This window comes from Trichosporon asahii (assembly GCF_000293215.1).
Source record: "Trichosporon asahii var. asahii CBS 2479 unplaced genomic scaffold scaffold00056, whole genome shotgun sequence".
NCBI lineage: Eukaryota > Fungi > Basidiomycota > Tremellomycetes > Trichosporonales > Trichosporonaceae > Trichosporon > Trichosporon asahii.
Genome location: NW_014040868.1, coordinates 673664 through 693814, shown reverse-complemented (window position 1 = coordinate 693814; position 20151 = coordinate 673664). Strand labels below are relative to the sequence as shown.

Here is a 20151-nt window from a genome sequence, read left to right as displayed (position 1 = left end):
CACCGTCACCCATGAGACCTGCGGAACGTCTCCGATACATTAGGGCGTTGAACGGTTTCGGCGCTTCAAACGCTCCGCGCACATGTCTCGTCGGCGAGGGTAGCCTCGACATCGAAAAGACATCTATTACGGCCCCGACGACATTCGCCGGTCAACAATCTCGGCTTGACTCACTTACTACTAAGTTCCAGCCAACGAGAAATGCTTTACATCGTATCTGCCTCTGGAGCCTGGACCGGTAGTTTTCGTCGTTGCTGTCCATAGCCCAAGCTAGGCTGAGATCAAGCAACCGGTGGATGAGAGAAGAGGCAGAGTGAGATACGGACCCAGCAATCGAGCACCGCACTCGTGTACAATAGCAGGCAGATGCAAGAGAGATTGGCGTGATTGCCGCAACTTAGCGTCCGTAGAATCGGTCCCCAATGCGGAAGAGTTGCGCATCGCTCTAGTGATGACTAGCGTTCGTTCTAGGAAGAGCGAGAACATGTCTGCCCCTAACAGGTGGCGCAGAAGAAAACCTTTTCCAGTCTGCAAAACTGGGTTCCGGAGGGCAATGTCGCTGCCGAGTGACGGGATCGAGACCCATCAGCTGAGATCCCCGGAGTCTCATGCCCAACTCGATACTTCCTGTCGCACTGGCTGTAAGCTCCCACTCTTCACATTCTCTGACGCCTCGTAACATGTACTCCCTACGGGCTTGTAGGCACCGCAGACGTCTCTGGGGCGGATCTGATCCGAGGCCGGGAAGAAGCACATGGGGTACGATTGCCCAGCGGCTGCTACCTGGACTATCCCAATCCTCACATGACCTAGCACGGCGCTGCAGGCCCCAACGAAAGCAAGACATAAACGTAACTCGCCCCTTAACTCTCGCTCTAGTCATCATCGCGATTTAGGAGGACTACTTCCGCACCTCTGGGGTGACTGAGAATGCCACGACAGGGACAACTGATGCTCCCGTCGATGGGGTCCCTTTAGCTGTTGCACTTTAACGGTGCAGTTCCCAATAGCGCTCTGGCTGACAGCCGGAACCGAAGTAGCTCTAGCCTCAGGCATCGGAGAGAAGGTGGCGTCATCCCAAGTGGCTAATTGCTGTAGGTCGGTCTCTGAGTAGGGGAACATTCAGTGTCAATTTGCTGGAAGATCGCTCGTAAGACAAGGGGTGGGGCTGAGGTGCCCGTTCATGAAAGTTAGTACGGCATGCGATATAGCACATGAAAACACATTACGAGGAGGGTAAACTGCTGATGGCTCAGAGTCTCGCGCGTAGCTCTGGCTGTTAAGCTGTTATCATGACAGTGCAAGGGACGTGAGGTTTGGCGCTTGTGAGAAACAGACGGCGACGCGGCGAGGGACTAGGGCATGGTGGAGTGAATGTTTTGCATCACCGTGCCTAGTATCTAGTACCTCACTTCCACACAGGGTTGGATTGCAGATGCTGCAATGTCAGGAAACAATCGGCGTGGCACGTTCGATCTCTGGAGAGGAGGCGACCCGCAATCAGACGCTGGCAGAGCGACTACTACCGGACTGCGCAGCAGGTCGGAGAATGGACACACTGACAGAGGAAGAGCTCAGGAGCATTGCCACCTCGAGGAATAGACCTGCGGGATGAAATCGCTTCTGCCCTTCATCTCCCAGCCGGAGTATCTATTCGATTCACTCATACCCTGGAATGGGGACCACTCCGTAAGAAAGGTGGGTAATCAAGTGAATGGTACAGGGCATATATTACTCAAGACTGGAATGTGTACTCGACCTAGGCATGGTGACACTGGAACTCCAACTTGATGCTGGTAATCGAGGGGGTAACCCCCCGAGTTTGCTTCATCGTTCTGCATGTACAGGCCATGTGTCCCGTAGAAGTAATGCTATCTTTGGGTTCTGATATACCGCTCTATCGCTGACTGGCGAGTGCCAGGAAACGACGGCGGAGGTGCCTCCTGGCGCATCGGTACTCTAAGAGTCGCCCATTCCCTTGTCCTGCCCTGCGACCTCGAGCCTCTCGTACGTCAAGCCCCCTCCCACGGCCCATAGCCACACCCGGATACGACTAACGGGATCAGCTGCTATGTTAGATCCACAGTACTCACTTTTCGGAAAAACTGTACGCTCGTGGTCTAAATAAACTGACTTCGTGCAAGTACTCGACCTTCCCCGAGAGAAGGGTCCCTCCTGAGCCCTCAAACGCCTGAGCGCGAGGCGGGCATTGCGACTTGTCAGAATGTCCGAACCCTGCAGGTGCCCGTCTCCCAGAGGTGGGTCACGCGGGAATGGTCCAGCCATGTGCGCGAGAGCTTGATGAGGGCTGGTCACCGGCCATACCGTTACTCGGAGTTGTTACAGTACTCTACACGTTCTATCTATGGCAGTCAGTTGCCCTGACAGGCGTGGCAGATGCAGTACAAGTAGCACACTCACATACACGCACACACTCACAAGTCGAGAGTATACCCCTCTGCATGCGGCAGCGGAAGTGCTGGACCACGTGTGTAGTTGCTGCTGGAGACCGTCTCGGTCTCTAAGGAACCATTTCGGACAGGAACTTCTCCGGTCCATGGCCTCGTTAACTGCATACTTAACATTATGAGTGACAGGCATGAAGCCCTGGTCAAGAGAGCTATAAGTGCTATTGCAGCATGTTTGCATATTGCATAAGCCGCAAACTCGTACTTTCCCGGGTTTGCAATGCCGTGCAAGCGACAAGAGATCGGCGAAGCAGATCCAAAGGATGGATCTAACCCTGCTCGCCTCGACTCACCCGTTCCTGCACAGCGAAACTCGGCCCTGGAGACTGTAATGGCTGCCATAAAGTTACAAAAAGGCAAAGGCAGCCATGCTCGTTACGAGTTCCGCGCAGTCCGTGCCGGACGCTGCAACGGCAGGTGGTGCCGAGACAACGCCATGCGCTCCGAAACCGGCACACGGAACGGGGATCACTCAACCAAAGGCACTTCGGGGTCATCGTTGGTCGCGACCGCCACGTCGACTTGCAGGCCCTCACGGCAGGCACCGCGGCAAATACGGCAACAGCGTCTGTATCCGCCAGCAGGGTGTGCCTGTCGACAAGAAGGGTAGTGATGTTCATACAAGGATCTGAAACGGTTCGGGTCAGGCAGTGAGAGAGCGCGGTATGTCGACTGGATGGATTTTGAGAGTGTCATCCAGGCACGAACGGCAATCAAGTGGATCACAACCGATCCTGCAATCCTAGCGAGCCTGACTCGGGCTCCTTTCTGCATGTTGGGTGCCGCCCCTGCACCTCCCCGCGCAACTCTTTGTCGAGGACTGTAAGCCCAGCCTGTGTCTGTTCTAATGACTGTCCCGCACTGAGGGGTTTGCCGCCTTCATAGGACCGCATTCTTCCAACAATCGTGAGCCTTGCCCTAAGGACTCCCGGTCCCATGAGCTCCGCGCTTCGAAGATCATCCGACGATACTTCAAGTCCAATCATCTGATGGCCAAGCATCCCTGGCTAAACGAACGTCGTTCTAGAGAAGATCCACACATTGTCGACTGACAGCTTTATCGCTTTCCAACTCAGGCGTCAAGATCTACGGCCGACATGGTGGCATGTCTCTTGACCCCTGCTAGTTCGGTTCCCCGTACTCTTGACCCGTAAGCTGAAGCAGCGGCTGGAGAGGGCGGGGTGTTTGCGCAGAAAAAGACTGTCTGGCGCCTGCGTATCATTGGTGGCCCCCGCACGAGTCGCCGGGGTGAAGTGACATTGGCTATTTCGATAGGGCGATTCACAGGGGAACACCTTTGCCTCACACATCACTCCTTGTAGTCAGACATACGTGCCTCCATTGTTGTTGGTGCTTCCATAAAGATATTGTAGGATCCCCACCAGGCAAGCTGTCATTGGTCTGTGTGATACAGCAGCCGATGCTTGAGAACACTTGCGGCTCCGGCGGATGATGCGTTTTGTGGCCAGCCCACGAGGGCCTTGCGCAAGATAGCCATTTCCGACCGTTCGAGGTGAGCTGCTCCATGTTTAGATACAGAGCAAAGGGGTGTTGGGACCGATCCGCAAACCCGCCCCCTCCCTCCGGCACGCGTGCGCCTTTGTCACCAGAGGAATGGGTTAACGACAGTGTTTCGTCCCATCTGCAGGTATGATGTTACTTCTCATGTTTTATAAACGCAAAAGCGTCTCAATGTCGTGCCGGCGTCTCATCTTGTGACTAGTCGCCGTCGTTTCGTAAGACGCGTAAGAGTTCCTGGACTAAGTACGCCTAGTCCGGGAGTTTCGGCGCTGATTCAAACCGCTCGAGATGTCTGACTACTCCCAATCTTGGGAACGCTTTACCGTAACTGGATAGTGGGCGTTGAGACCTCAGGAGTTCTACCGGAGCGTAGAGCTCAGGATCCACTCCGAAGTCTGTTTGGTCTGCCCGCACGCGCACATGCACCAGCTAACGGTCCGTGGGCATCTGCTAGAAGGCTAAGCGGCTAGGAGGTCGGCGACTCTCAGGATGTCAGCACAACGTCTCGTGTCACCAACGGGCTGGTCCAGTCCTGCGTTCTCGTACATGTCGCAGGATCTCACGTCACGGTCACTCCTGGACCACGAGGTGTCTGAGGGTTTCAAGGAACAAATGAGGGACTCAGGTCGTGCGCTGTGGCTTCAGGTCGCTAACCGAGGGGCACTGAGGGATGGGTTACGTCAAGAGCAGGAGTCGTCAGGGCATACCCTTCCAATGCTTCAGAGATATGTCCTGTAGGGTCAGCCAGGGTCCAAAGGGCCCAGATGGACCGGACCGTGCCTCTGCCGGTTCCTACGCAGGAGCACAAGGGTAAACGCAAGCCCGCGGCAAGCGGCAAGAGGAAGACCAGACGCCCATAGGGCCCAGAAACAAAGTGCACGCTAAGCACCCAGAGCTTATGCGCTTAACTGCCTGTGTTTGATTGCCTTGCTGTAAGCTTGCTTGCCTGGGCGGAATCGCATTCGCAGCCACTACCGGGCAGAGGTCGTCTCCGAACCGATGGGACGATCCCCGAAGTAGGAAGCTCCAAGACAGGATCGCAGGTGCAGTAGCTGCGTAGGCAGCCGTGGGCACAACTGTGGCCTGAGGGTTTCGAGGGTCGCGCAGGCAGCAGGGATGCTGTGATGATGTGTTTGTCGCTCCGCCTATTGGATTGGGACGTTAACGTTAACCTCAGAGCCTCTGTTCCTCGCGCCCTTGCTTCCAGTTCTGTCTATTAGCTTCGGCATCTCAGTTAATAATACAGTCCGTCGCCAGGACTAAGTCCAACTCATAGACTAGGGAAGAGACGTCAGCCGGCGACTCAGGACGTGCCAGGTCTCTGATCTCAGTGTACCCAGTGACCCAGGCGGGCGGTCGTGCTCTCGGTAGCCTAAGCGTCGTTGGAACCAGGTTCGCCAGTCACCCTCGTACCCTCCCTCTCTCGTCGTCCCTCGGCGCTCTCCCTCTCCTGCCATGTATCATGACTGAACTCAGGCATTTCAATGCATTCACTATCTCTCTCTTCATCCCACTTCGCCTACCTCTGCTTCCATTCAGTCCACTACTCCGACGCACTCTGCTACAAGCCTACGTCCTAGCTCCAACCGATTTATCTCATCCGCCTGGCTTTTCACTCATTGACCCCTCCCCTTCCCCCTCCTGAGTGTCAATCCTCACCGTTCAGATACGACGGCCTGGCCCTTTCCTGCCCCGCTTCCCCACTTTAAGCTGCTACTGCAACCCAGCAGTGGCTTCTCCAACATCAACCCGTAGGCCCGGAGGCTCGAAGTCAAGGCTGGCAGCGGTCTGAGTGATATAAAGGTCACGCACCCCTGCTCGCGAGTCCTGTTCGACACTTCCGCCCAGTTCGCCCGTTGAGCTGATTGACGGCCCCGGCTTGTGGATCAGCGACGTTCGATCCACCGGCTCTGGCTATTCGACCTGAATGGTAGGAGCTGTGCCGACGACAAACACAATCGGCACGCGAGACACGCGATACGTCGTAGTGCATCAGAGCAACTTCTGTGCGGGCTGCGAGAACTGGATGAACCCACCCCCTGCCCAGGGTCGCGCAAGGATCTGATTCAGCCGTTTCCTTTGTGGCTTGTGATCCACCCGACCGCCCGACTGTCAACGTACTGCTGAGCGGCCGGCGCCTGTGCACCCTAGCCCAAGAAGACGCTGTTACTGGTCCGGTGCAGGAGCATTAGGATTCCATAATATCGTAGGAGCGCCCCCTCTGCGCCTTCACTTCCCTTGTCTTCGGTGCCCTCGACCTCGACTCCTGCGAAGCCTGGGGCGCCTCCGACCAGCCCAATATCAGGCTGACTGCATTCCTTTGCCAAACGATCGTCACCACTGTCAACCACCAGCTTCCTATCATAATACCCACCTCTCCTCGACGTGCTCCCCCGACCTCGTCCTCGTTTGTGACACAACCTTAACTTGAGTCCCATCGGCAACCACCCGACCGCGCGACCACGCCACTGCAACCCGGCTATCAGCTGCCCCACTCAGCCTGGCCAAGTTCGGCCCGCAGGAACTCGAGGAGTCATCCAGGAATCCGGGCAAGCGAGTAAGTCCAGTACACAAGTCCGAGATCACACAGATCGCTAACCAGGTTAAGTACCGCCACAGGTGACACACCAGGCCGCGCTCTTAAACGAGCACGCTGCATAGTTAGCGCAGGCACGCCCATTTGCGCAGCAAGCGGAGACATCGAGTCCTCGGACGGCTGAACCGCCTGGCGTTTCTTCGTTGGTGACTTCCCCACCTTCCCTATCACTCAGTCGCCTTTATTCTCGGTCTTGGCCCTCAGCTGCAAAGGATCCTCGCCCAAACTTCTCCGTGTCGTTGTCTTGGACCCCCGAGCTCCCTTCCTGCCAACCTTCAGGCTCCGACGTGATCCTGTCCAATCCACCAGACCCACTCTTCCTAAACAGACGTATATCCTTCCACTTTCATCGGCATTCCTCTGCACCCTTCAAACACCCATCAGGCCGCCCGTTTCATACGTGCTTGCTCCATCGACTACATATACACGACGGTCGGCACAAGCACTCGCTGCATCTTGAATCAGCACTCTTGACATACCGCACCATCATCGGCACAGCTTCGGTGGCAAAACGCAGCAGCATCGGACTGCACGCTTAAGTGTCCCCCACTTGTCAGCGCCTCAGCCTTGTCAAGAGCTAAGCGTGGTCGCGTAAGCAGGGGCTTGCTGGGTGTGGATCAGTTCCTGGACCTGAACAGCCAGTCCTTGGTGTGTTCGAACGTTGATCCGGGCGCCTGCTTTGCACTTTGCATGGCGCACCCTTTTGGACGACAGCGGTGACTTGAGCTTGGTCCGAAGCTCGCTGGCGCGTTGTGTCTTTTTCGGTCACAGGTCTGTTCCCATTTCGTGCCAGGAATTTTCAGGTCCCCGATCAAGATTCGGCGTCAAGCGACCACAGTCGTCATCCTTTACATCGGGGCTTGACCGGATAGGATCCTGTTGCTTGGAGGCAATCTACTGCGAGACAAACCTGGCTTCCGGGGCACATGTTATCCTTGATTTAATCTGCCGCTGGAATCAAGTGTCCTCCTCTCCTTTTTTATCGCTTATCGAATCACTCTTGAATCCATCGAAAAAGTGGGACCGCCTGCAATCACCCCTACGAGTCTCAAACCTCTTACGCCAAACGTCTCCAACGTCTGACCTGACCTAGTTTTGCTCACGGTCGGTCAACTGCAACCCTTTCCTTCATATCTCAAAGCTGGTCGCGGCCAGCGACCACTGCATACACGATCAGTCCACCGCCCTCCACGCTCGTCGGCTTCAACTCGAGTCGACCTGACTACACGCCACCATTCTCTGCATTCACACATATCAAGATGAGTGGTGGCGTTGGCGGAAGAGGAGGCGACGAGCTTCCCTCTTCAACGCAACCTAGGAGAAGACCATCGACATCGATGCTCACCAACCAATCTCCCCCTCGACTTCGAACGATGCCGGACCAACGCTGGAGCCCGGAACCTCGACGAATATCGTATCCGCAGGAGGGAGCAACCTCTGGGAGGTCATCGGCTCCGAGGGTTCACTCGGTTTCACCAGATATCAGGCGAGAGCCGCTGTTGCCACCGGCCGCGATCTCACCTCCACCGCACCGGCGATCGTCAAGAGAGCCCCCACGAAGCACTTCGAGCTCCGTTCCATCTTACTACGACGAACGATATCTGGGCCGCGCCAGAGACTATCCAGAACCTGCTATTCCGGATCGACTGGAACGCAGCGGAGAAGGTAGCTGGGTACCACCCCCCGGAGGTCCTTGGCCCCAGTACCCGCCGCCGTCTTACCGACACGCAGAGCGACCATACTCCTACGGGCCGCCTCCGCCAGCACTGACACATCATCAAGTAGCACCCTCTGGACCCCCCGGTGCTCCGGCGGCGACTCCCAATCCTCAACCTGTCGGAAATTCTGCTCGCGCACGGTCCCCGCGTAGGGCATCTACGTTCCCCGTACTGGAACAGAGGTACGTATACATGAACCTGAGGCCGGGGTTCCTAGGGTGCAAAGGATCTGCAGCAGAAGTGGGGGTAAAAATGACTGACTTTGGGCACAGCTACGGACCTTCGTCAAGCCAACACGGTGCGAGAGAGCGCCAGGTAAGCGGCTACGGCGCGTCAAGCGCGGCTGTGCCGATGCCGGGCAGCGAGATAAGTGGTGGCCGCGGCCGATATGATCGCGGACCCCGTGCCTCATTGTGAGTGCCGCCGTCTAAACTACGCATTCAGGTACTGACGTCCAACTCTGCAATGTCCTGCGACCGGCGACTCAACGGCCCAACCCGATTTTAACCTTTGCGACCCACTCTTCATCCGAAAAATGTCCTGAATGTTCTGGTGCTTATTCATCATTCGTCTCCCTCCTGCGCCGTTACCCGTCGTGCGGCTGCGGAATGTACCTGGGCCCCTCACGCCGAATCCGCAACTTGAACTCGACCTCCACCATTTCCAGTCCGCAAGAGCGACCGCGAGCATTCTTCACCCCTCTCGCCACCGGCCACCGCGACCTCTCCACCTGGCCCAGAGATCTCGTCGACACCTACCGGCTAGGATGGGAGGACGCCATGGCGGCCGTCGCTGAGGGTCAGTTCCACATCGACGATGTAGTTCGTGAGTATTATTTTTCATCCGGCCGCCCTCGTTCCTAGACCCAGACAGTCACGTAAGCGTCTTGACGGAGATGCTGACCCAATCCCTCACAGACCACCGCGTTCCTCTGTGGCCGCCACCAGGTCGTCCGACCTCTCAGCCCCGTCCTCCAACCGCTCATGATCCAGAACTCGAGCGCGAGGCCAAGCGGGACCTCGAACGCAGAAGCAGAGACCGTGAATTGGAGACTTTGCCCTACCCTGCGAACAAGGAACCGCGTCTGTCACCGGCGCGTAGCATGGTTGCACATCCATCGGCTTACCCCTCTGCGCCACCGCCGTACCCACCCTACGCACATCCCCACTCACATTCAGGTGCTCAGGTTGGTTCAGGGCCTGGCCCCATTCCAGATTACGCACCACCGTACCCTCCGGCAACAGCCCCCTATCCGTATCCCTACACAGGCGGCCATTACCCACCGTCCGGACCGTATGACCATCCTTCCTACGGTCCTCATGTCATGCCCGGCGGCATGTACGGCGGGCCCGGAGCAGGAGCATACTCGCGTGCGTCGGAACAGCCCACACCCCACCTGCGCAACCGCCAAATGATCAGCTGCCACCCTTGTCGATCGCGAAAGGTCAAGTGCTCCGGCGGGCATCCCTGCGAAGCTTGCATCAAAATCAAGAAAACCTCCGAGTGCGAGTACGAGAAGACCGTCCGACGAAGGGGAAAAGGCAAGAAAAGCCTGATGGGGGAATCGGAATGGCAGTCCGAGTCTCAGCGGCGAGAAGGCGGACGAGGAGACGGTGGTTCCGAAGAGGAGGGAGGGGAAGGAGAGCGCCGGCCGTCCGGTGCCACGACATCGCAGGCTACTTCTGTTACTTCCAAGCCCTCCCGACAGTCGAGTGAGCGCAATGAGCGACACGAAGTTGCAGAAGCGCCCCACGACGATGATAACGAAGGCAGCCCCGAACGATCGAATCAGCCTAGAGGGACTAAGAGGTCAAGGTCCGACAGCAGGAGTAAGCCCCCAACCAGCTCTCGACGTGGACCCTCCCAATCGAGGCGACCATAACCGCCAGACAGCATGCATTCGGCGACAAGGCGTTACGGCGAGTACGCTCTCCTTCTTTTAATGGCCACATGGCCATAATCTTCTCTCACACCCCTGAAGTTCCCGCCATCTGCCAATTGCCGAGCTCCTCGGAGAGGACTCCTATGGCTAACATCGATCGCGAGTCTCGAAAGAGCAAGTCGCGGACGGGGACTGCAGTTTCAATCGTTGTACCTTGTGACTGCGAGGGTCTGCGCATGGTGGGGTAGGTGATGGCTCCTCTCTTCAAGCTGGAGCGTACTTTCCCATAAGCATCCACTTTCCGTTCCTCGCCGCGCAAAGTGTCCGGCCGCCGAAGCTTTTTCGCGGACAGTTCCCGTAGGTACAAGACTCGTACCGATTGGTATCATCGCTGGTTCCAGCCCTTACACTTCCCCGGAAATTAAGGAGACATCATCGCCTCTGGCCTGAAGAAATCACCGTTCTCTGTAGTGTCACAAGCACTCGACCCGCATTCTGACAGGACCCCTGTCGACTAGACGATCATCGCACCGTATCTTGTCATTTCTCCCCAGCACTCATCGCTCACATCATTTGGTCCTCCTCTCTTCATATCACATCACTACATAGCCCTTTGATACTAGTCACTGCATCTTTCTATACCCAGAAGTCTCCATTCGCCGAATTCTTCGCTCACCTTACTGCTGGCAGTGATTCGAGTAATCGTTCCTGTGTTGGCTGCCACTAACGCCTCACCCGGCGGCACTGTCTCACGAGATCCCGCTGGCGCACAGAAGTGGAATCGAATGGCCCCGCAGCTGCCCCGGAGGCGTTTCGCTCGGTCTTGGTCTTGGACGCAGCCCTGCGCCTCCGACCGAGCTGAAGAGATGTCGGGTATGTATCCGGAGCGAAAACGATGTTCCGAGCGAGGATTGTGCTTAGGTGCACTTGCTGACGCTTTCGAGGATGAACCATCGCGTCAGAAGAGTGGGTCGAAGTGCCACATTCCCAGCTGATAGGAGAGCCAGGAGAACCAAAAAGGGGTGCAAAAGTGGGGCCAGCAACTCCCTTGGGTCAACACGCGGTGGCGAGGAATGAGCAGCAAGGGGCGCCTTTAGCGTTGACGATCGGATGTCTCTACTAGGGCCTCACGGAAGGATCAGCCAGTCAGCGCGCCGAACGGAGCCCTCGCCGGCTCGCTCGGAGATGCCCGTCCTTGTCCATGTTTCGGGCGTCGGAGTTGAGTGATCCACGGGGGTACGCCCGTCTTATGACTCTCTCGTTTCATGCAAGAGCCTCAGAGCTGTCAGCCAAAAGGACAGGAGAGCGCGCGACCTCCTCGATCGCAATCGACCCGACCGCAGACGCGCAAACTGCGCCCACATCCATGGCTCCTAAAAATCTCCTAAACACGTCAAAGACTCTGACTGGCGATGATGTCAACCACGCCCAATGTCTCCGCAATGTGCGCTCGGAGCTCTCCTCATCTGCCGCTTTGAAGGAAAGAAAGTTTGCCTGCATTCGTTTTCGGAGCTGCGAAAATCTGCGCATTCTCTGCTTAACTTCTCAGAGTGTCCGTCTCCAACTTTGTCCTCAACGGAGACGGACAGGCACCTGCGCTCTCTGCGCATGGAGTACTTGCGCAGCCTTCGCTTGTCTGCCTAACTCCCTTCTGTGCGAAACGCAAGCGCATGCCTCGCATGCCTCAGCTTCAGACACAGTCTCGGCATCACTCGGCATGCCGCACGGAGCACCAGCCTGGCTAGGCTGGACGACACCAGGCTCACTGCGCCCTGCGCCCTGCGTGCAGGGAAGAATGCCCTTGGACCTGGCCTACCTGAGCTGCTCGGCACCCATCCCTGCGCACAGGGACCAGGGTGGGGGCTGAGTTTAGCCTATTCCTCCTTGTTTGGTTTTCCTCCCGGAACGACACCAGCGAGAGTCGAGAGGCATCGCTGCCCTGCTATGTCGCCGCAGAGGACGACATGAGGGGTGCATGTGACGTGTGATGTCGAAAAGCCAGACCCTGCACATGGGCCCTGCGAGTGCGCCCTGTGTCGCAGCAGCGGACTAGCTCTGTCGCGCTCTCTGGTTGACAGGAGTTGACTGGACTAGCTGGACTGCGTCTTCCTCCTACTCTCCACTCTCCTATACCGTAGTCTCCTGCGCGCCCCTCGCTCCTAGCGGCGACGGTGACTTTTCTAACCCTTCTTTTGTTAGCGCCAGCATCACACACTAGCTCGGCGCATTGCCCGAGGTGTGTTTGGCATTCGGTGCCCCTACTGCCTGCCGCCGGCCACGCGCTCGACGCTCTCGTGCCCGCCTCCACCCCCACCCCCTTTCGGTCACACCGGTCACACCACTGCACCATTGTGCCTCTGCGCTGTCCTTCAGCTTGACGTTTGATCGCCCGGAGATCTACACTGACGGAACTGCAGCTTGCTGCTTGCTTCGACGCCGCTGACGCCGCAAGCGCTACGGATGAGGAGCAGGCGACTGACGAGCGAGTGCGGCGGGCGCCGACTGACGCTGGCGTCAGCGCCGACAGTTCCTGTTCCTCGCCGAGTGCCTGTCCACTCTGTGTCCTTGTTCCTTTTCTAATGCCGGATTAACAATTCAGTGCCCTTTCAATTACAATGAATGTGCACGCTGACGCCCTCCGATCCTGCGAGGGAAGAGCGAGTCACCTTTGTCTCACATGGTCGGCCAAGCCTTACAGGGCTGAATTGGGATCATTAACGCTGGCGCACGAAGAGCTATAGGAGAAAGTCCGAGATCTCAAATGGAAGATAATCCCGAGCGTGCGGATCTCAAATCAGCAGATAAACCGGAACTGGACATCTCAAATCTACAGATAAAGCGACCCTTAATGGTCTGGGCGCATCTCAAATGAGAGATTAAAATGCCGACCGTAATCTCAAATGCAAACGCTGGCCGCACTTCATCTCAAATGCTAGAGATATTCCGTTGACTCTCCGACGCACATCTCAAATGCATGCATGTTCAAGTACCCGCGCTGGCGCAGGTATGTGCTGGGCAATGGCTGATTAATGCGTGAATCAATGCATGCATTCAGTCAACTTTGAGGGGATCTTCAGTCTGGGACATGTCTGGGCAAGGCTGGGCCAGGCTGGACTGACCTAGTCGCCGAGATGGCGCAGAGTTCTGGGCCAGGATCTCTTCTGAAAATCGCGCATACAAATTCGACCTAACCCGTTCTAATTGTGACACGGTGATAGTGCTTTGACACGGTCTAGTCTTCTACATTTGGGTAATTCTAGGCGCGCTCCAGAAATCGTTGAACCCTATTCCACACCCCTGGTCCGCTCCTGAACACTTCCCTGAGATCCCCCTGTCCTCGATGTACGAGCAGGCGGTAACGTAACCGCCGCCTGAACTTTCCTCCCAATCTCGTACTTTGAAGCGTGCCCATCGTAAGAATCGAAACGGTTCTCCTTCGCTAACGAGAGATGCTACGTCACGCGCGAACGGCGGATAGCGGAGAGGAAGGGGTGCGGAAGTGTACCCCATTTGCCCCGAATGCCGACGACGGGCTAGACGGACGTGAGCTGGGTTGCACTGAGCACGCGGGCTGCGCCGGGCTGCCGCGATCGATACCGGCAATCTGGACCGTGGAACAGTCCCAAACATCCACCCTACAACTGCGTCCACAGCGATCCGACTGCGTACGGCATGCTGCCGCTGCAAGCCGCTTGCAGCTGAATGCGAACGATGTTAGGCAGCCGCTAGCGACTTGCACTAGCAACACTAGCAGCCGCCTCGGCAGCTCGGCACCACCGTCGCAGCGGCTGATCATTTGCTCACGCACTCATGTACGCCGTGTACACTAACGATTGACCCTGCCAAAGAGACGAACTCGACCTGGCCCGTGTCATGGAAGAGCCGCTCAATGCCCGCAACATTGCTCCCCCGGCACTCGGTATTGGCTGTCGCCGCAGCGCTCAGCGACGAGTCTCGAGTCATTTCTGTGGGGAGGCTTTGCGATGGCCAGGCAGAGACTGGGCTCAGGCCAGACGCAGGGAGTATGCGCACCCTAAGAAGGCTTGCTCCGACAACGTTCACCTTGTTAAGCTTGCTTGCTTGTTCTATTTTCCGGCGGTGCAACGGACACTCCTCCCTCGAACGAAGTGCGAGTATCATTTCCTCGCACTAGCGACAGCCGACAAGCGATACGCGACAGGCGACGACACCTGCGGCAGTGACAACTCAGGTGCAGCGTGATGCAGGGTAGACAAAGGGCATCGTAACTCGAACATACGAGTGGCAGATCATAAGGCAATCGACAATCGAAAACAGCATCTCATGCTGTTATTGAGTTATTCTCAGATAGCGTTTTCCGAGACATTGGGGAACTCATTGAGGTGCCTCGACAGCTGTCCCTCAACGTTACTCATCATCGACTCTCGAGACTAGCACACCCTTCGACCTTTCCATGTCCCTCGAACTATCGATCCCTACATCGTCAACTTCTACCCTGCTCTGCCCGTGTCTCAGAACGTCGGTACTCCCCGCCCTCCTGATGGCGCATGGTTCGCCAGAATCGACTTCGCCTCGACTCGGCTGAATGGACTGCTGGTGACCCCTCCAGACAATCGACTGTTCCACCGCCGAGCTTCGAGAACAGCTCAGAAGAGCCAACGGCCCTATTTCTGACACGGCTGTGGTTACGTCCCAGGCCCATCGAAGTAGGCAGGCGCGACTTGAGTGCCATGCGGATCCTCCGATGCGGACCAGGGTGTGCTTTACTTACGATCTTGCTAACATCCTCATGATTATCCGACTGATGACAGGACTGAATTGTAAGGGAGCTGGACAGAACCTGGGAATCAGGCGCAAGTACTGGGATGGCGGGAACACTTGGAACTGCTGCTCCGTTCCTGCCCTCGAACGTCAATTGCGGTCAATTGCTGCGCTCAGTAGTGTGGCGGAGTAGAGTCGGCGACAGGTCCGCCCTTCCCCGATATACGCTGTGGCGGAGGTAGCCGGTCGCAGAACCGTGTGGAAGCATGGACACAAGGTGAGGTGCACACGTTTGTGCTCGTTGATTACACGGCTAGTGCAGAGTCGGAGGCAGCTCCGTTTCGAGATCTAGGTAAACGGCGCGGGCGTTGAGGGGCGAAGTCGGCAGCGGAGACGTTGGCGCCGGGGCCGTCGTATTCTCTCTATTCGGTCCACAGGCATCACACGGAGCTGGCTTCAGCACTCGACTCGTGAGTCCGAGGGGCATATGACGCAGTGGACATGCGACACAGTGGGCATGCGACACGGTGGGCATGCGATACGGTGGACGGACTGCCTTCACAGAAAATTAACGGACTGCGTCTGATTCACTCTCCTCTCCTGCGAGCCGACAACGATGGGGGCGAACTTGAGAGTATGAAGTGGTGTGCCACCTCGAGAGAACGCGGAGAAGTCATCATGCGTGAGGTTGGCTGCATCTTTTCCGCCTTCTCCGATCTTCGCAGGCTGAAGGAGCTTGTCTTTTCCATTCGCCTCCTGCGCAGGGAGCTTATCAGCCACACGGTCCAGGTCGAAGCAGCCATATTAAGCCGTCGCAATTCGACATCGCACAATTCAACCGCCAACACAGATGCCATGCTCCTCCGAGCCGGATCGCCGATATCACAAGGTCCTCCCTCCCCACCAAGGGCCGTGCTCTTGGACGTCGCCTCCGCCTCTCCTGCAGCGCAGTTGGTTTGGTCATCCTGGAAGCTCGCTGCACTTGGCGTTTCATCACACACACGCGTCAGCTGATGTGATTAGATAGGAGTTGACAACTGCCTCTGTCGGTCGTCGCGCAAAACGGGAAGTTGAGCGGATCAGCTGACGCTACACGGCTTGCGCTGACACAGTACCCCTCGCCACCTTAACTGCGATTGCATCCAACGCGGCCCCTCGCGCCTCCGGACACCCACACACAGCGGTGTCGACATCGTTACGAACCCATGACGCTTCGTGGACTCCCCGTCTGCTCCAGCGCCGTGCCTCGTCGCGGAAGCTGAGTGTCGGCAGCGGCGAGAAGGCGGCGAGCGGTCTGGAATCGGAGGCCGAGGGACCTGGTTCCTTGTGTCTGAACTCGCCACCGACGTGCCTGGAGAGCTTAGCAAACGTGTTCATCAGTGATGAATAAGTGTTCAGCGACCGGACTCCATCTCCTTCATCGCATTCATCCGTTCTAGACCGACATGATTATGCTGGACCGACGGTAGAAACCTAACCTGGCACCGCGTACTCGACTCTGGCGAGAACCGAAATTCCCGTCACGGCCCGTCGGTTTCGTCAGAAGGTGATAATGAGATGTCGCCTACATGAAATCGTCGTCGCTGAGCTCCGCGTGATACGCGTCGATAGCCTCGTCCGTGAACATGCCCTCGTAATTCCGCATCTTCTTCTCCTCGGCCCACTTCTTCTTCTGCTCCTCCTCCTGCTTTTTCTGCGTACGGTCAGCCAAAATGGACGAAATGGTTTCTTCGTCGCAGGGGAAATCGCAGCCTGCAATGCGATTGAGGGAGCGTGCGATTGACCTCGTGTTCATCACCACGCAAGGGATGACAGAGCTGCGGTCCTTGAATCCGACGACAGCTCCAGGATTTTGACGAAGGCTACGCAGCCCGAGGCTGTATACGACCTCGATATATAAATGATATATAAATCCCAATCCGGGCCGGAGGCTGGTGTTCGACAGCAATTCGAAGGGCCCGTACCACAAGTGAGCAGCTCATCGTGACCACTCTGGCTCCGGGAACGGAAACGCCCCCCAATGCAGCCAAATTCTCCAGTTTCCCGAACCCCCCATGACATCGCTGTCAATCAAGAGCCCGCCCTCAACAAGCTGTGCGAGATGCAAGGGCCTGAAAGAAGCGTGCCGCCCAGATCCAGACATTTGAGACCCGCCGCCCCATATCGCACTTGCCCACCTTGGCCCTGCTCCGACAGACAGAACCGTGGTAAAGGCGGATATAGCTAAGAGCGACACCAACGCTTGTCTTTGATGGATTTTGGCGCCACGGCCGACTCCGACGCTGCAATCTCCCCTCCATCGCAATGACTCACCCTCTCGATGGCTTCGTTCTTCTTTTTCCGTCCCTCAGCGCGCTGGCGTTCTTGCCTCTCGGCTTCGTGGTCGACCTCACGCTCCACCTTGGTCTTGTTCAGACGGTTAACAATCGCGTTATCTCTTGTGGAAATTTTGACTGCTCATCAGTACGTGGTTCAACGGAAGGCATGGACGGCGATCTCGCTTTCGACAAAATTTTGTCCACAGAGCTGATCCGCGTTCCTGGGCCGACCAGCTCGTCGGAGATTAAAGACGGTAGGTGCCGCGAGTCGCCATGGTCGGCGATCCAAGGCACGAGCGCAGATAGCACCAACATCCCCTTCCGACGATTTATTTTTGGGCCACCTAATGTCTGTTTTGTTCGTCTCACAACTGCTATGTGCAGCAGCAATAGCTTGTCAAACTTACCGCGCTTCACTTTCCGGTCATTGTGGAAGGCAACCTGTCCGACGGCCATGTCACCGGTCTTCTTCAAATTGGTGAAAGGGGTGTAGATAATCTTCACTGGGTCAGATACCGGGTAGATTCCTCAATTACATACGGTGATGTTGTCCTTCTTGTTTCCTGATGTTAGCCAAGTGCTGAATGCTGAACGAGACCTAAAACGCCCGGCCTTCAGACTGGGAGGAAGGCACTGCATGACTGATTGTAAAACGATGGCCGGTGACTCGCTCAAGCGCGAGGAATTCTCCAAGCTTAGCCTGGAGTTGAGACTCACCCTCAATACTGTTCGCCTTCACCAGCTGAGCGGCATCATTGACAAGAGCGGCGGGAAGGTGCTCCCAGTCACCGTGGGGTTGCTCGTCGGGTTGCCTCAGATAGACGTGCGCGGAAGACAGCTTGCTGAAGATTAGCTTCTTGAGCGAAACAAGCTTGGGCAGAAAGAAGGAAGGCTGTAACGCACTCAACGTGAAACCAGACATCAGTGGGCAGGCCGTACTTGAGAAGGTCCTCATCTTCGTGTCAGTGGATGCTTGTCAGACGTGAGGAATTAGACAGCCTGGGTATGAAGTGGCAAAGAGCACGGGTTTGCTGTTAAGCCCAGACTCTTGGCGCTTTGAGACCTACTTTCGACCTTGTCACGGCCCCTGTCACGTCAGCGAGTCTCGTCGAGGACAGTCTTAGACGATGACGCACATGTAGATGGTCACTGGCGGGTCGACAGCTGGTAAATCAGTCACAACCCTTACAGGCAAACGAACCTTTCGACGTGAAGAAGAGGACCATGTTGATTATTAACGAGTCTGAGCTGCACCAGAGGGAGATGAAAGATGTGCAGAGGCTCGAACGCGAGGAAGACAAGGAGGAAGTGCTTGAGTATTGCACCAAGGAACGGTTGCTGACCTCCAACTTCGTGAATTGATCGGATCGACCTCCACCCATCGTAGTATATACTGCCACGTGGATTTGCCTCCGCGATCGGTGACGAACTGAGGAGCCCAGGGTTTCGCTGCTGTTCTTGGTGAGGCCAGGAAGTTTGCAAACATCACTGATCGACCTTCAACGAGCTCGGCGTCTCGTTGCTTGTCGGCAACACCGATTCACGTCAACCACGATGAGCGAGGGGATTCCTTCGACGCTGCTGCGGCACTTCGACGTGTCTGCGCCATACCCGCGCGCAGAGGACATCAGCACGCGGCGCCCGACCTACCCGCAGGGCCAATTGTTCTTCGACCGCCTGCTCGCGCTCGCCGATACGAACACGCCATCGACGGACTGGGCTTCCCTGTACCCGCCGACGTCTCCCAGTGCGCAGCGCAAGCTGCTGCAGGCGATTCACGAGCTGCCCGTCGACCGACTCAAGCGTGACTGCTTCATCTACTACCTCCTGAAGGATCTCGACAACAATAGCGCCTTGGACATGGACGTGGATGGATCGCGAGCGGCGTCTCCTTCGACGCCCTCATCCAAGGCGGCTCAGTGGGCGCGCCGTCGCTGCATCCCTCGTGCTTGGCGTACGCTCATGGACGGATACTGCGCGCTCGATCATGGGGAGTGGGCTCTCGCCGTAGAGGCGCTGACCGACCCGGCCATCTTCGACGTCAACTTCCTTCCCGACATTGTTGCCGCGCTGGTGACGCTTGTGTCGGCACCGCAGGCTCTTGATCTTGTTCACACCCTCCTTTCAGTTCGCCCGCCTTCGTCGCAGGATGCCGCCGACGCCGCCCTTCTCGCGGCTGCCAACTTTGGCATGCTGACCGCCTTTACGCGGATCCGCGCCCAGGCGCCCGGCGAACGGGCTCGTTCTCGTGAGGCCGTGTGGTGCTGGGCTCTCGGAGCTCCCCGCAGTCCGGCTGGCGCGGGTGCGCACACTGCCCAGCCGCGTGCTCTGAAGGAGCTGCTGCATCTAGTCCTCAGCGACGAGGAGCATGCGCACCTGGTCCACTTCCTGGCTCACCCCCCGCGCGATATTCCCGCTCCCGCGCGCTCGCTGTTGCACGACCTCGTCACCCTCCGTCTCATCCACGCCGGCAAGTACGAGGAGACGCTTGCTCTTGACAAGGAGCTCAGCGAGTCGGGCGCGGATCGCCAGCGCCGCCGTGAGATGGTGCGCGAGTTCATCGACATTCTCCCTGCAGCCCAGCGCCGCATCCTCCTCGGCGACCAGGGAGAGAAAGATTGGGTCGTCGTCGAGGCCGAGGACTCGGAGCCGCAGCAGTCCCAGCAAGAAGCTCCCAAGGCCCTCCCTGCTCCTGCCCAGGAGCCGGCCAAGCCTGCTGAGTCGTCGACGCCGGCGCCCATCGCTGCCCCGACTCCCGTTCGCCCCAGCCTCGCCACTCTGCTGTCAGCAATAGAAGCCGCGTGGGGATCTAACTGTTTCGCCAAGTCGCCCTCGGTCAGATACCGCGTGTATCCGTTTGTGGCGAGGACGACATTCTTCGCCTTGATCTTGCCCCGGTCGCCACAGT

The 20151-nt window shown here is 57.3% G+C and overlaps 2 protein-coding genes across 2 annotated transcripts; one reads left to right on the top strand and one right to left on the bottom strand.

Annotated features, from left to right (window-relative positions):
* Window positions 1-7844: 7844 nt before the first annotated feature.
* Window positions 7845-10185, top strand: A1Q1_03545 (uncharacterized protein; the record flags this gene model as incomplete). Its single annotated transcript, XM_014323343.1, has 4 exons — window positions 7845-8485; window positions 8576-8716; window positions 8971-9128; window positions 9221-10185. The coding sequence occupies 4 exons, from the start codon at window positions 7845-7847 to the stop codon at window positions 10183-10185; spliced, it is 1905 nt and encodes a 634-aa protein (XP_014178818.1).
* A 7656-nt stretch (window positions 10186-17841) lies between these two features.
* A1Q1_03544 (cytoplasm protein) lies at window positions 17842-18469 on the bottom strand (the record flags this gene model as incomplete). The annotated part of the gene is made up of 5 exons (XM_014323342.1): window positions 17842-18085; window positions 18147-18198; window positions 18311-18330; window positions 18380-18392; window positions 18445-18469. 5 exons carry the CDS (start codon window positions 18467-18469, stop codon window positions 17842-17844), a joined length of 354 nt encoding a protein of 117 aa, XP_014178817.1.
* Between the last annotated feature and the right edge of the window lie 1682 nt (window positions 18470-20151).